General features: G+C 37.7%; 1 protein-coding gene across 3 annotated transcripts; it reads right to left on the bottom strand.

Moving 5' to 3' along the window:
- Positions 1–5,543: 5,543 nt before the first annotated feature.
- LOC121248833 (pentatricopeptide repeat-containing protein At1g77360, mitochondrial-like) lies at positions 5,544–9,863 on the bottom strand. Of its 3 annotated transcripts, none has more exons than XM_041147419.1 (2): positions 8,167–9,863; positions 5,544–6,236 (listed from the first exon to the last, which is right to left on the bottom strand). In XM_041147419.1, exons 1-2 carry the CDS (start codon positions 9,699–9,701, stop codon positions 6,065–6,067), a joined length of 1,707 nt encoding a protein of 568 aa, XP_041003353.1. In that variant the 5' UTR covers positions 9,702–9,863; the 3' UTR covers positions 5,544–6,064. The 3 variants fall into 3 exon arrangements, with proteins under 3 accessions (XP_041003353.1, XP_041003354.1, XP_041003355.1); XM_041147420.1 differs by having other exon boundaries at positions 5,544–6,203; XM_041147421.1 differs by having other exon boundaries at positions 5,544–6,141.
- Positions 9,864–15,170: the final 5,307 nt, after the last annotated feature.

Below are 15,170 nucleotides of genomic sequence, written 5' to 3'. Positions count from 1 at the left end.
CACCTAAAAAATAGTGTAACACACCCAAATCTTTAATAGGAAAGTAAGAACGTAAAGAAGTTATGAAATCAGAGATAAGTGCAGGATTGGAACCCATAACTATTATATCATCAACATATATCAAAATATAAATGCAATTAGAGGCAGTTCACATGATGAACAAAGAGGAATCAGAGCGAGAGCCTGTGTAATTTATCACTGATCTTAGTGACCAAACCCGAGGAGCCTGCTTCAAACCATAGATAGATTTTTTAATTTACAGACATGAGATGGAAAGTTTGGATTCACGAACCCGGGTGGTTGTTTCATGTAAACTACTTCCTCAAGGTCCATGTGTAAGAAGGCATTATGTATATCCAGCTGATGAAGTGGCCAATTGGAGGTAACAAAAATGGAAAGAAGAAGTCGAATAGTGACAGGTTTAACAACTAGGCTAAATGTTTCATTGTAATTGAGGCCAGGCTGCTGATGAAAACTCTTGGCCACAAGGCATGCCTTACGACACTCAAGAGTTTCATAAGCTCGGTGCTTTGTTTTGAGAATCCATTTGGAACCTAGAACATTGAGATTGGAGGAAGGAAGAACTAGATCTCACATCTGGTTTTGAAGAAGAGCTTTGAATCGGTGTTCATGGCTGAACGTCACTCAGGGAATTTGGATGCTTTGGAATAAGAGGAGGGCTATTCAAGTACAGAGAGAGGCAGAGAGGACATTTTAGGAGTGGAAATGATAAGTGAGAGAGACGGGTTGGGAGGCAGCCACATAATAGTACCCTCAATACAAAGACGAGGACGGTAGATATTAGACTGAGAGTGAGTGACCATCGGATGAGTGGTCGATGGCAACGCGGGAGGTGAAGGATTGGAGTGAGGCAACTCTGTGAGAGAAGACGTAGGTGAGAGATAATGGGAGGTGGATCAAATAGGAGAAGAGACAGGAAGAATATGACCCAGACGATATGTGGGGCTAAGATGTGGTTGTGGGTTGTGATGGGCCAGTGGGCAGTGATGGGGCTGTGATATGTGCTGGGTTATTAAAAGAATTGGAAAATACAGGAGAGGCCAAACTAGGGAGTAAAGAAATAGATAATGAACCACACGAAGAGGAGCTCATAGATGAAAAATGAGGGGGGATATTGAATTGGGCTTTGGTGCAAAGGGGAAGACTGTTTCATTAAATGTGACATCCTGTGAAATGTAGGTATGACCCGAAAAGAGATGTAAGTAGAGATAACCTTTATGATCTGCGGTATAGCCCATGAAGACACATAGCTTGGAGCGATAATCTAATTTGTGGCGATTAAATGGCCTTAAGTTGGGCCAACAGGCAGACCCAAAAATGCGTAAAAATGAATAATCAAGGTATTGACTCATCAAGGCCTCAAAAAGAGACATATTATGAAGAGGTGGGGTGGGCATTCAATTAATAAGAAAAGTGGCACTTTGAAAGGCTTCGACCCAATACTTCTGAGGTACAAAGGCATGAGATAAGAAAGAGAGATCAGTTTCTACAATGTGTCTGTGGTGACGTTCAACACTGCCATTTTGTTGATGGGAGTAGAGATAGGTGATGCGGTGAGAAATTCCATAGGATTGAAATATTTCATGGAGAGGGCGAAATTCCCCCCCCCCCTAATCAGATTGAACTGAAACAATATTTGCAGAAAACGTATTGCTAACTAAACGAAGAAATGCAAGAATTAAAGAGGAAACATTCGACTTAGATTGCATAGAAAATAAACAAATGTATTTGAAAAATTCATCTATGACTGAAAGATAGAAGCGACAGCCATTGGTAGAGATAACTAATGTCGGACCCTATACATTGAGAAATAGAAGCTCAAAAGGCCTTTGAGGTCAAGATGGAGGAGGATGCAGCAGAGTATGGGCTTTAGCTTAGGAGCACGCAGAACAAGGAGAGAGAGCAACACTCGAAGTGGTAGAAAGCTGAAAACGGCAAAGGGTCAAGCAGTGATATGAGAAGAAGGATAGCCCAACCTGAAGTACCAAAGTTGAGCAGAAGTTCGTGCACGAAGAAAATCTTAAGGAGAAAGTGAGGAAGGAAGAGTCATTGAAGCAGCAGACAGAGGCAGAACATACAATCCATTCTCAACGGGCCTCTAAAGAAGAAATTCTTGGGAATGTAAATACTTCACAAAAAAAAAATTAGAGGAAAATTTAAAAAAAAAAAAGTATTGTCAAGATAAAAGTGACGAGCGGATAGTAAGTTGCGAGAGATAAAAGGAACATGAAGAAGGTTTTGTAAAAGAAAATTGCCAAAGGGAGAATTCAGATGGGTAGAGCCGATATGTTGAATCGACAAGGTAGAGTCATCTCCAATGCTAACTTGGTCAGAGCCCTAATAAGGGGCAAAATCCAAGTTGAAGAGTGGAGAAGTCAGTAGTAAAGTGATGGGTCGCTGCTGTGACCGAGAACCAAGTAGGAGACAATGGTGTTGATGGGGAAAAAGCAATAAAATTAGCAGCAATAGAAGCTGGGGTAGGGGCCTGATAAAACTGGTTGAATCGATGATAACATGAAACGGCGGTATGTCCAGGCTTGTGGCATACTTGGCAAACTAGGCGATTGTCAGAACGGTTGGAGAAGTAATTTAAGGACTGTCCACCTCCACGACCACCATTGTAACCTCCTCAGCCACCTTTACGACCACGACATCCACCATGAGAAGAGAAATTACGACCACAATTAGGAGAGCCAAAAGAAGGAACAAGTCTGGTTGTGGTATTGTGATCAGTAAGGGTGCAAATTGGTCAATCCAGTCCGGTTCGGCGATAGACCGAACATTTTCGATCCATCATTTTCCCGGATCAGACCAAACAGGTAGATATCGATCCGTTCGGTACGCCCTAATTATTTTCTTTTTCTTTTTCTTTTTTTAAATCAATTAACAAAAAAAATATTTAAAATACTAAATTAAAATTAAGTAACTTATTAATGTAGATTATGTAACTAACTTAATAAAAAAATATTTTATATGATCAATGATAATAAATTAGATGAAAATTATATTATAAATTTATATAATTACTGTATATTTAGCTAATTGATATTATATATTAGTTAATTGATAGAATATTAACAAGAGTTAATAACATATTTAAAATTTTATATTGTTAATGGTGATAGATTAGATGAAAATTACATAATAAATTGTACAATTATTATATAAATAATATATATAATTTTTTTTTTTCATTCGGTCCTGTGCGGGGTGGAAAAACCTTGGACTGGGACCGGACCGAAACTTTTCGGTCCTCTAAAACATGGACCAAGACTGACCGGTCTCAGTCTCGGTCCAATTCGGTCGATCCGTTCGGTTCGGACCGACCGTTTATCACCCCTATTGATCAGCAAGAGTGGAGCCAAAAGGTAAGGATTGAGTCTAATGAGCAAGGCGTGACTCATGGTTGAGAATGTAGCTATAAATATAGTGAGGTGAAAGTGGGTCAGGTCTTGTAGTAAAGGAGGTAACAAAGGACTCATAATCGGTGTCGAGTCCTGCTAGTAGATAAATTGAAAATTTTAAATCTGAGAGAGAATGCCCAGCGGCACCCAATGAAGCAGCCAATGTTTTGGCTTTGTTATAATACTCAGAGATTGACTGAGTGCCTTTCTTGAGAGTGGCGAGCTGATATTGTGTGTGAATTACATGTGCTAAAGATTGTGCTGCAGAGAGACTTTGAAGAGTGGTCCAGACCTTGCGAAAGGTTGTACAGTCTAGAACCTGGGCCAATACAATATCTGAAAGGGAGGAATTGATGGTCGAAATAATCAATTGATCCTGCAGGACCCATTGTGTGTGTACTAGATTAGGATTATCATCAAGAAAAGCATCAAGCATGGGAATGGAGTCATCAACATAACTGAAAAGCTAGTGCCCTTTTAAGAAAAGTACCATTTGAGCCTTCCGTAGTAGATAGTTGTCTATGGTAAGCTTAAGTGTGATGAAGTGTGACTAAATTAATGATAGAGGAGTTGACAGTGGGGGTGGGTGATTTTTTTGGTGACTCCATGAAAAGGAATAGGAGAAAAGAATGGATGTGTGTCTTTTAGGCTCTTCATACCATAATGAATTGTGTAAGGATAGAATGAGGATAAACTGTTTGTGAAAAAACCTCAATTGAATTTGGGCAGAGTAATTGCCTTTTTGTTTCCCATTCCACTTTCTTTAGTACATATGTTGACCAATATACAGACATAATTTCATAACATAATCCAATCCTTAAATCACACCACCGTGATGTCTAGCTAGTCAGGTCACTATATTCTGTTACAAGGTATCCTTCTAGAATTTTACAAATTATTCTTCTTGAGTATTCTCAAGTGTTCTAGAATCTTCCATTTGACTATGTTGATTTGAGGCAGGAAAATCTGCTGACTTAACACTTTCTAATATATATCATTGTTTTAGTGATCACCACAGCTTGATTCATTGTATCTTGTATCTGTTAGACGTATGGATGAGTTCAGATTATAGGCTCCACCGCAGAGTTTTTTTTTTTTTTTTAATTGTTATACCTATTTTAATCAAATCTTCGATGCAAATTTCTTAGAAATTCTGACCGAATAATTCTACATAGAGTCATGAGTTGTGTAAGTATCGTACACTCCTTTAAAAAATAGTAAAATTCACCATTAAAAATTAATTTTTTTATATAAGTCTCATATTTATTTATTTTTTTACAAAAAGAATGCGCTATACTTATACACTCTTTGACTGCAAATATCATGCTCCTCCATATAATAGTTGCCTACTACGTTAGTATATAGCCTGCGCTAAGATGGTGGCTTTTTTCTGCTTCCATCTATATATATCGTCGACCATTTATCGAGGGCCACCATCCCCAGATCTTTCATTCAACAAAGTGATATCAAAGTATTGGGGTTTTATTGTTGTTTTTTTTTACCATTAATTAAGAATTTAGTTATCTGGTCAAACCTTTCTTAGTTTCTTCTCCCATTGTCTTTGTTTCTGTTTCTATTCTCTCCAGTAGCTAGCCTCTGATAGATTGATCAAAAGCAAGGAAAACAACCCCCCACCCACCAACAAAAATCTAGTTATAATAATAAATAGAATAATGCTAATCCAAATTTGGAAGTCACCTCCAGCTCCCAGATTACTGAAAAAGAAAAAATACCCATACTTCTAAATAGAGCTACAAAAGAAATACGTTACAAGTAATTGAGGAAAGCCCAAAGAAAGTGGGCCGAGTTGGGCCTTTTCAAATTAAGGCCATGTTCACGATAAGGACTCAGGACTGCGGTATGGAAGCATTTCATTTCAGATGTCCCAAAAACGTAAGAGAAGAAGAATATCATTTGCACTAATGAGTCCTGGACTTGTGGCCACCAAAAATCAAGAAATAAGTAGAAAAATGAGAGTTAAATGAGTTTCAACAATATTGTTGACTGCCGTTAGCTATTTTCCTACTTAATATAATTTTTCATATATAAATATATATATATATATAAGTAATTATATATTCTACCATTACTTTTATTTTTTATTTTTTTTATATGATGTAGAATAATGGTATTATATAAATACAAGAACAATATACGTGGTACAACTACAGTTGTGGTGGTAGTGGTGCATTAGACATGGTACCGTAGGATTCTTGTGCACCAAATAAGTATAGAATTGCAAGTGTCAAAAGGATCAGTTCTAAGTCATTTTACTTCTTGTCCGAGACAAGCAGCAATAGTAATAGCAGCAGCTTGAATAGCTTGCCAAGGCTCAATTTGGGGTACTTTATATGGACTTGGTACTCAAAGATACCTTGCAGCTCAGGCTGTTGAAGAGGCGGCAGCAGCCATAATCGATGCGGAGGAAAGCTCTTTTAAAGAAAAATGATGAGGAAAGCAGAACTGAAGAGAATGGTAGTGCCAACTGGATGATTAGCAACACTGTATTGAAGTCTATTCACGAGACCTCCAGACTTGCTTGCCATTCTCACCAATTTATGCCTAAATCAGAGCACGGTGCTTCTACCTGGATCCCCCATTCTTCGAAGAGACTCAAGGCCAAAAGAAGTTTAAGCAAACTATAAGTATTGCTGAATCCATAGCACCAGCAGCTTGAATAGATGCCAATGCTCAATTTGCACTATCTTATATGGACCTGTACTCAAAGATATCGTGAAGGTGAAGCTGTTGAAGAGGCGGCAGTGGCCACAATCAGTGCTGAGGAAAGTGACAGTGAAGAAGATTGGAGTGCTGATGGGATAAGATTGCAATTCAAAAGTGGTAAATTTAGCATAAAATATTAAAATGGGAACTATTTATAGACTTAAACAGATCAAAATCATAGGCAGATTATTTTAATGAGATCCTTCCATTTCACAAGCAAAATATATGTATACAAGTTACGAACATTAAACACTTCAATCTTATCAATCATGAATCCTGCCTAAAAGTCGTTAAAAACTGTGTAAGCTATCATGATTCCACAAATTCAGGCTTGGCCCTTATCAAAGTTCAAAATCTGTGTTTGTAGCAGGTTGAAGAGATGCCTCAACCTCAACCTCAACCTCAACATAACTTTTGAAGAGGTGAGGGAGAGGGCTCCTAAGTCCTTACCAGTTATCATTATAACCACAAATGCTGCAATTAAACGAACCTTTTGATAGATTTTGAATTATATTTAAAATGCACAGAGAAGCAAAATGCTGATATCCAGTTTCATGAAACTAGAAAGTAGTTTTTTTTTTTTTTATTGGCACCAGGTGTCCGAGAACAAAATTCCGACTAATCCCAGGAGTGCACAGGCCCTCAATAAGGAGTTTCCCGCAAGGCACCTTAGGTAATTCAAGGGAAAATTCCCCAGTCCAATGGTCCCTAAAAATTGTTTGCACCAAGGAGGATTCAAACCTTAGACATGGAGGGAGCATACCATCAAGACCAAGGCCTTTACCACTTGAGCCAACCCCTAGGGCTTAACTAGAAAGTGGTTTATGAAAGCAACAACCTTTATAAGACAATAAGAAAATCCAATTCTACATTCTGAGAAAGCAGCAAAAGCCAGTTTTTGAAATTTCTAGTAACAGTGGTTTCTAAGACCTAGTGCTAACAAGGATATCCTAATAACCTAGTTGAGGCCCAAATCATTTAGCTTTTTCTTTCCCTCTTTCTTTTGAAATTGCCAAACAGAAATCAAATATTGTCCATTTCCCTAAAAGAAATCTGCAGCTGTTTAATCTCACAAGTCATAATCTGATCAGTGTAAAAAATGGAAACAAAAGAATCCATTCCTGCAACTCCTTTTTTGATACGTTCAAAAAAAGTTGCAGGAATTGATTATTTTGTCACTAATGCCTGCTGTTTTGTTTGTCACACACACACACACATATTTTTGATTGAGAGATTTATTCATGAGATAAATAGGCATAGTCCAAGTACATGGACATATACTAGAGGGACAACTAGGCATGGTTAGTTTATTAGTAATAGTCTGCCGACTTCCGCAATATGTCAGCACCACTCTTAGCAATCTGTTTGAAGTATAAGTTTGCTTCCTGCGATATCACTTTGGTCTCCTTACTACATGATCGTAGTTTAAAACATTCACATAGAGCAAATCCTCCAAAGTGGGAAACTTCGTAGAAAAGCCAAAATTTTATATCAACAATAGTATATCCAACAAAAGCTCCATAACCAAAGCTACGCTTACTTGAGTAAACTATTGACTAAGTGATTTATAGACCTTGACGATGTATTTTCTCCATTGTTTAAGATTTCAGGCTGAGTCGTATGAAGCAAATTACTAAAATGGTGGTGGAGTAAATGCAAAAAATTTATGAGCTAGTGAAAAAAAGGCGTTTCATACTTGGTGCTCATACTTCCATTCCCTGAAGATTATCGATCTATGATGAAGAAAGTACAAATGTTTCAGAAAGCTTTCTCAACTGATCCAGACAGTGCATTCTCAAATAGTTGTTATAGCTTGTTTCAATGTCGTTGACTTTTCATTTTTCTAACACAAGTTATACAATTCTGGTATAAGTCCGAACCATGTTAAATGAAACCACATACTCCGGTGGAATGATATGGCAAACAATAAAACCATATCACAGACTCACAAGGTCCATGGAACTTCCATGTTAACACTTGGCAAAAAACATCAAAATGTATATAGGAGATTACCTACCTAATGGAATTCCACTTTCTAAAAAGTTCATCATACACAAGCTGCTTTCCCGCTTTGGCAAGGCTCTGCTTCAGCTTTGACAATGTGGAAGAGTTCACCTTGATTCTTCTACAAATCATATCTTCTGCATACTTAACTGCTTCCGGGGCCCTATTAATATCGCGTAGCCCTACAACCAATAGATTCCCAGTGTCCTCCAAGTCATTATTATAATTCTCTATCATGCATTTCCATACTTTTATAGCCATATTATAATCCCCAGAATCCATATAAATCCTAACTGCTGAACTACAATTGGCATGGTCCGGAACACACTCATTTTTAATCATCTCATTGTATATCATCGAAGCCTCCTTTAACTTCCTGTTCTTCATTAAGAACTGAAATAGAACATTATAAGTTTGTGAATCTGGAAATGACCCATTGTAAACCATCTCATCCAACATCCTATTCGCTATATCAGTACCCTTACACCGACAATACAAAGCAATAAGCGAATTATACATCTGGGTATCGGGTCTAAAACCAATTTCACCAACCATTGCGTCCCAAAGCAATGCGGCTCCACGGGGATCGTCTTTCTTCGAACACTCGTCGAGTGCAGCCTTGAAGAACTTCAACCCCGGATAACAACGCCTATCTTTCATCGTATCGAAGAACTTCATCGCCTCCTGAACCCCATCAGGGCCCTTGATCAAAGTGCTCAGGAACGAGTCATAAGCCGGCACATTGCCCGGGTCCCAACCCGCCTCAAACACCATGTCCGCAAATATCTGCCTAGCAGAACCCACATTGCCTTCCTTCTCGCACCCTTCCAACAGAATCGCATACGTATCTACGTCAGGCCTGATCTTCTCTTTCGCAAACCGCAAGAACTCCATCGCATCCGCAGTCTCCCCATCTCTACAAATCGCACTCAGAAGTGAATTTAACGCCACTACATCGCGCGGAACGCCGTAGTGGTCCACAACCTCAAACGTCGAGATTGCTTCTTGGACAAGATCCGCGATGACATAGCTGCTAAAGACGGAAGCAAAAGTGGCCAGAGAGAGCAAACGACGCTCTCTACTCATGGACTTGACGGCGTCCCACATGGCGTCGAACAAGGAATTCTTGCCCAACAAGTCCACAAGGAGGTTCCAAGCGTAGGGGCTGTGATTGTTATTGAGCTGGTGACCGGACCAGCGAAAGAACTTGACGGCGGGGCCTGGGAACCCATATGAGAACTTGAGGACCTGTTCGACGTCTTCTTGGGTGACTCGGAGACCGGTATCCTGGAGAGCCATCTCGACGGAGACGGAGGGAGTGGTGGCGATGATTTCGCAAAAGAGCTTGACTTTGGGATGGAGGTCTGGGGCGTCAGAATATGAGGCGAAGGCTGGCCGTGAACGCTTATTGGGGAGGTGGGTTTGCGGCGGAGAATGATGGGAAAGAGGTGGGTTTGTGGAGAAAGGAACGGGTGGAGTTGGGGTTGAAGAGGAAGGATGGTGCTCAAGATGACGTCTTTTCCTGTTCCTGTTCCTGTTTTTGTCCATCGATTTTTGGAAGGTGAACACTGAGAAGAGTTAAAGGGAAGATGAGAATTGAGATGACAGAACCCTAGGAGGGTTTGTAGAGGAGAGTGGACTTCTCTTTACACTTTACAGTGTTTTCTTCTCTTTTCATTGCAGCCTTTCTAAACATACTTTGGTTTTTTATGTGAATAATTATATTTCGGCGTTGTATAATTATAAATTAAATTTTATAACAATAACAACAACAACAACAATAATAATAATAAATATTGTTTGTCAATTTTTAAAAAATTATTATAAAAAGTCATTTAGCAACAACAGTAGAGTTGTAATTTCAGAGAATTATTTTTTGTTTTTTTTAAATTAGATTTTCCAATTTGAGAAGGAATAAACGTAACAATTAATATTGTTCATAAGAATTTTAGGGACATTCAAATTTCACATCAATCTTAATAATTGAATATTATGTTCTTTTAACTATACAATCTAACTTGAACAAGAAATTGAAGATATCCATCCTTGCAAGTGCTAGAGGTTTATCCCGATAATTTAAAAAAAAAAATATGTGATACATGAATACAAAAATAAAGACCACCAAGGTGGTAATTCAGTTGGTACAAGTTGTTACATAGTTTCGAGATCAAGAGTTTCAATTAGAATATAAGTTAAAATTATTTGTGATAGTAAAACTTGACATTTGAGCCATGGGATGGGACTTTGGACCAGATGCGTACTTTGGAGGTGTTGTGGTGATAGTCTCGCCATTGGAGCAGTAACTATGGCTCAAACTAGACATTTCAGAGCAATGATGAGTTCCTATAGTCACGCCTAAAGAGAGTTGCTATGATGGTCGCCCCTTCCTCCCCTTTTTTAAGGAAAAAAATACAAAAATAAAGCACAAATTGAATTTATTGATTTGATTTGGTACAATATGTATCCATAACTCTATACCTAAATTACATAAATATCTAATACTTCTTTCTTTGAATTATTCATAAATTTGATTCTTATTAAAAATTTTGACTTTTATCTTTCAAATCATGCATTAAAAATATGATTCTCATACATTATATTAATAATAAATATGTAAATTTTTTGAGAATGAGGTGATTGTTGATGAAAGATGAAGGATATGTTTGGATGTTAATGATCTTAGATGATTTGTGAATAATAATATTTTGTGGATCCTATTGAGATTTGTTTGAATATAAATAAGTTAATATGCGTGTTTAAATATATTAAGTAGGTTGAGATAAATTTTAATTTTTTATAAGAAGTTAAAAAAATAATTGATCATATCAATAATTAATTTGAAACAAGTTGAAGTAAGTTTATGTTCAAAATACAGCCGAAAAATACTTTAAAACGTAAGAATAAAGAAGAAATAAGTTGAAGAGTAATAAAAATGGATCTTGATTGAATTTGGAGAGAAACAAATATACGATTTGATTTATAAGAAAAATTGACCATTGATTGAATTTGGAAAAAAATATATTTTATTCTCAAGCCAAGTAGAGCAAACCATTCATATTATTTAAATGGTAAAATTTAATTTATAAGATTTAAATTTTAAAATTTATCTTTTAAATTAAACTATACTATATAAGCAATATATTAGGTAGAGGCTATAAAATAACATTACTCATATTAATTTATGTTATTAAATATTCTTATTAATTCATCTTCAAAAACATCACACGAACAGCAACTATAACACTACAAGTCTCACACTCTCTTCTCATAGAATGTGCCTGTTCATTATTTCTGATATGTGAATGAGAAGTGATATCCATAAATAAATTTTAGAAAACTAAATTTATAAATTAATATAATTTTATATAATAACGTTATGTCTATTTTATAATAAAAATTATTTTATACTCCAACTTATATATCAACAATATATCCACCGTCAACATGTGTATTTACTTTTCTGGTACGTCTACGTGCATAAAGCATTTCTCTATTTGAATCCTTTTCAGCCCCAGCTTTCATCTCCGGCTGCTCCTTCTGCTCCCTTTCCAGGTCCGCTTCCGTCTCCCGCTGTTCGTCCGGTTCCTTTTCCGGTTTAGCCTCCAGTTCCAGCAGCGCCGTCCGCCTCTGGTGAGTAAGAGAGAGTTCACCATGGAAGTAAAATTCTTGAATTTTATTTTTTGAAGTTTTTGTGATTGAGTTTTGTTACTAATCATTCTCACGCATCACACACTATATTTTTTTTTATTCTTCTTAAACTAATTAATTTCTTCTACTTCTATACACATTCAGTAAGAAGAAATAAAAAAATAAAAAATAAATTATGAATTATTTGTGATGAGTAGAATTTTTACTTTGACAAATCTCATTGTTTATATTCTTTCTTCTTAGCATTCCTAAAGATAGTATACTCTACTCTTTTTTCCATTTTGCGTTTTAATCTCCTAATATTTCTCAACAACCCATGGGCAACTCTCTCTCTCTCTCTCTCTCCCCCCTTTTTCATTCCCTTGTACAGCAACAAAAACTCTAATGTGTTACCTGCGTATTGTTGCTGTTCTTGTTTGTTAAAGATATGTAGTTCTTGTACACGTTTTTTTGTTGCTTAATTGAAAGTTCGTTGTTCTGAAATTTTGTAGGCTGCCGATTTCTGTCTTGCCTACGAGTCAAGCCCCCATCCTGTTCGGTAGCCCAATAAACAAATTAGCATTTATTTGTTATGGATTTAGTTTAGTGTGAATCTAAGCTTCTTCTTAGATTTGGATAGAAAATTGATCTCCCTTGTTTTGTGCATCGTAGTTAAATCGTTTATTTGGATATGTGTAACTTTTTGCTCCGCTTGACTGTTGTGAATAGTTAGACACTTCAAGTGATCGGTATTAGTCATCAAGCCAAGCTTGTTGTTTTTTCATCTGTGTTATGTTCTAGTGAAAAGGTATTACAATTCGAGTATCGATCTCAACGATTTGGAACTGATATCACTAAAATATTATGTCGTTTTATTACATGTAGAACTTCTGGACATTAGCATGATTAAGAGAAACACACCAATATTTATTTAGCAAAACATAGCATGAGGGTGTTAAATTTTATTTCTTTATTTTAGTTATAAATCTTGATGACAAGGAGTAAGCTACATAATGAACAATGGCATACGATTGGAAAATATGCAAGATTAATTGGATTTGTCAATTTAAGGGGTTCTTTATGTAATCATAATGCTAAAAGAATAGATGAAGTGCTTTAATTTTCTAAATATTATCTTTCTATTGTCCCTGAAATGCATTTTTTCGGCCCCTAATCCAGCATTGGATTAGAGGTGAGAGTTACCAAGGATGGTAACCATTTCACTTTATTTTGCTTTCCGTATGATCATTTATTAGAGTGCAGAAATGGTTTTGGCTGGAGTAATGGAAGCAATCTCTTTCCTTACCTCCTTGTGGAGCCTCTCCAGCGATTCTGGTGGCAAAGAAATCAAAGTCAACACCCCTTCAACACTCTCCTCATTCTTGTGTCCTATAACTGAGGTCACCATTCCTGGCACCATCCCAGTCCCAGCTCTTGCTGGTCTACCGTACACTTCTCTTCTTCATCCAAAATCAACATCATTAAACCTCAAACAGCTCATGTCAGATACCACAAATGCTTCTTCACTGTAAAATCCCCTGCGCCCATTCAACTCAATGAAGTCCAAGACTGAAGCTCGATACTCGTCTCCGCCAACATCCTTTTTCACTTCTGAAATCAGCTTTGCAGCGTAGTATAATGGTTCCTTCACAAGCTTGTCCGCCTTTGTAATGGCACAGGGGAATACGACAGCAGCTTCATAATAACCATTCAGTAATGAAGGTTTGTATCTAAAACGGGTGTCAATAGGAAATATCAGTATTGCATTTGATTTAGGGTTAATGAGTGTTCGAGTTCTTGCTCTCCAGAGACATGATGCGACTGCATCAAAGGTGGCACATTTGCTGCCTGTAATCTTGTTTTTGAGGGCTGATATGTCAGCACGAGAGAGAAAAATGGAGGTTTGAGCAAGACTTTTAAAGCTGGATGCACTGCAAGTGATAGGGTTGTCTGATTCATCATACTCATGATGGGGGTAGGATATGATAGGAGGAGAATGGGGTCTCAGTGTTTCTCGTTCCCAAGAGGGTAGGGTGGAAGGAGCATTTCGGTTCGGATATTTGCAGAACTCTGACACTGCTGTTATGAACTGGTAAGCACCGTATGCATCACAAATGCAGTGGTTGAATGTATAAGCTAAGATGAAGCCTCCACAAGCAAGCCTTGTTACCTGCACAAATTGGGGTCAGTTAAGAATCCGTAAAGTTTATACACACCCTTTATTTCTTGGTTTATTAATCTGAAGTCCAGTTGACCAATTCTGTTACTTTTATTTATTTATTGTCAATTTTTCTTTCCACTTATAAGGTCTCTGAAGTTCTTTAAGCTGGGGAATCTGATCAATTAATCATGACACTATACCCTAAACAGTTACTATTTCCTTGATCAGCAACAACCTGCATGCGGAGCAGTGGTGAATCGGTTATCAAGTTGCTGCCCCAGATATCATCAACAAGCAACTTGTCCCATTGAGGGAATGGAGGCTACAGCCCCCCATCAATCTTGTGCAGTTGTGCTAGTGTAACATCAGCACTGGCTCCACGAAAAATCACACCCTCACCACAGCAGTCTACTAAAAGCTTGCCTTGATCAGCATTCCGAAGCCGGCCAGCTACAGGGTAGTAGAACACAAGAACCTTAGCCAAGGACCTTTTTTTCATCGTGATGGGGTCCTGAACCTGGGCACCCAAGGCTAGGATTGGAGGATAAAAATGCACAAAGGGTATGTGATTTCTTAGGCCACTTTGGTCATCGATGTTGGATAAGTACTTGAATTCTTGTGGGGTTGGTTTCTCTGGCTGGACTAGCTCCGGCTCACCAACATGCACCGGGAAGTTAAGTGGTGCCATTTCAGTCGACTGAATTAACAATCATCTGATTATTCCGTGGTATGATTTAGCATTCGTGGTTCCCCCATTCTTATATAAGAGCAAATCCGTTATGCTTTAGCTTATTGATGCACACAAATGTAAAAGGAAAAGTAACTCTCGAGAGAGTTCGCTTTGTGGATTTCTTCTCCAACTGTTGGAACTTAACTACCGATTTTGTCAAATCTTTGCAAAAAGGAAAGATGATGCTTCATTAAGCACTGACCTTTAAGGCCAGCAAAAAGTGAGATAGCGTATCTGGCTGGCTTTAACCTTGGTTAGATGGAGTATGGGACTCAGCATATCCGGTCGTTGTAACTCTTTTAGCGGTGGCTTTCCAATGTTAAAGCCCCCTGACATTCCTCGTTCCTGTGGGTACACATAGCTAACCATCTCTTTACTCCAAACATCATATTTGCTTTCGATTTTGTAGAGATCCCGTATGGACTCTGGAGATCACTGGCCTGCTTCACTTTGAATTCTTCTATTTTTATTTGTTTCAAATCTTAATTTCCTTGAGGTT

Source organism: Juglans microcarpa x Juglans regia, chromosome 2D (genome assembly GCF_004785595.1).
Source record: "Juglans microcarpa x Juglans regia isolate MS1-56 chromosome 2D, Jm3101_v1.0, whole genome shotgun sequence".
NCBI classification, from domain to species: domain Eukaryota; kingdom Viridiplantae; phylum Streptophyta; class Magnoliopsida; order Fagales; family Juglandaceae; genus Juglans; species Juglans microcarpa x Juglans regia.
The sequence above is the reverse complement of the archived record's forward strand: the minus strand, read 5'-3'. Positions and strand labels throughout refer to the sequence as shown.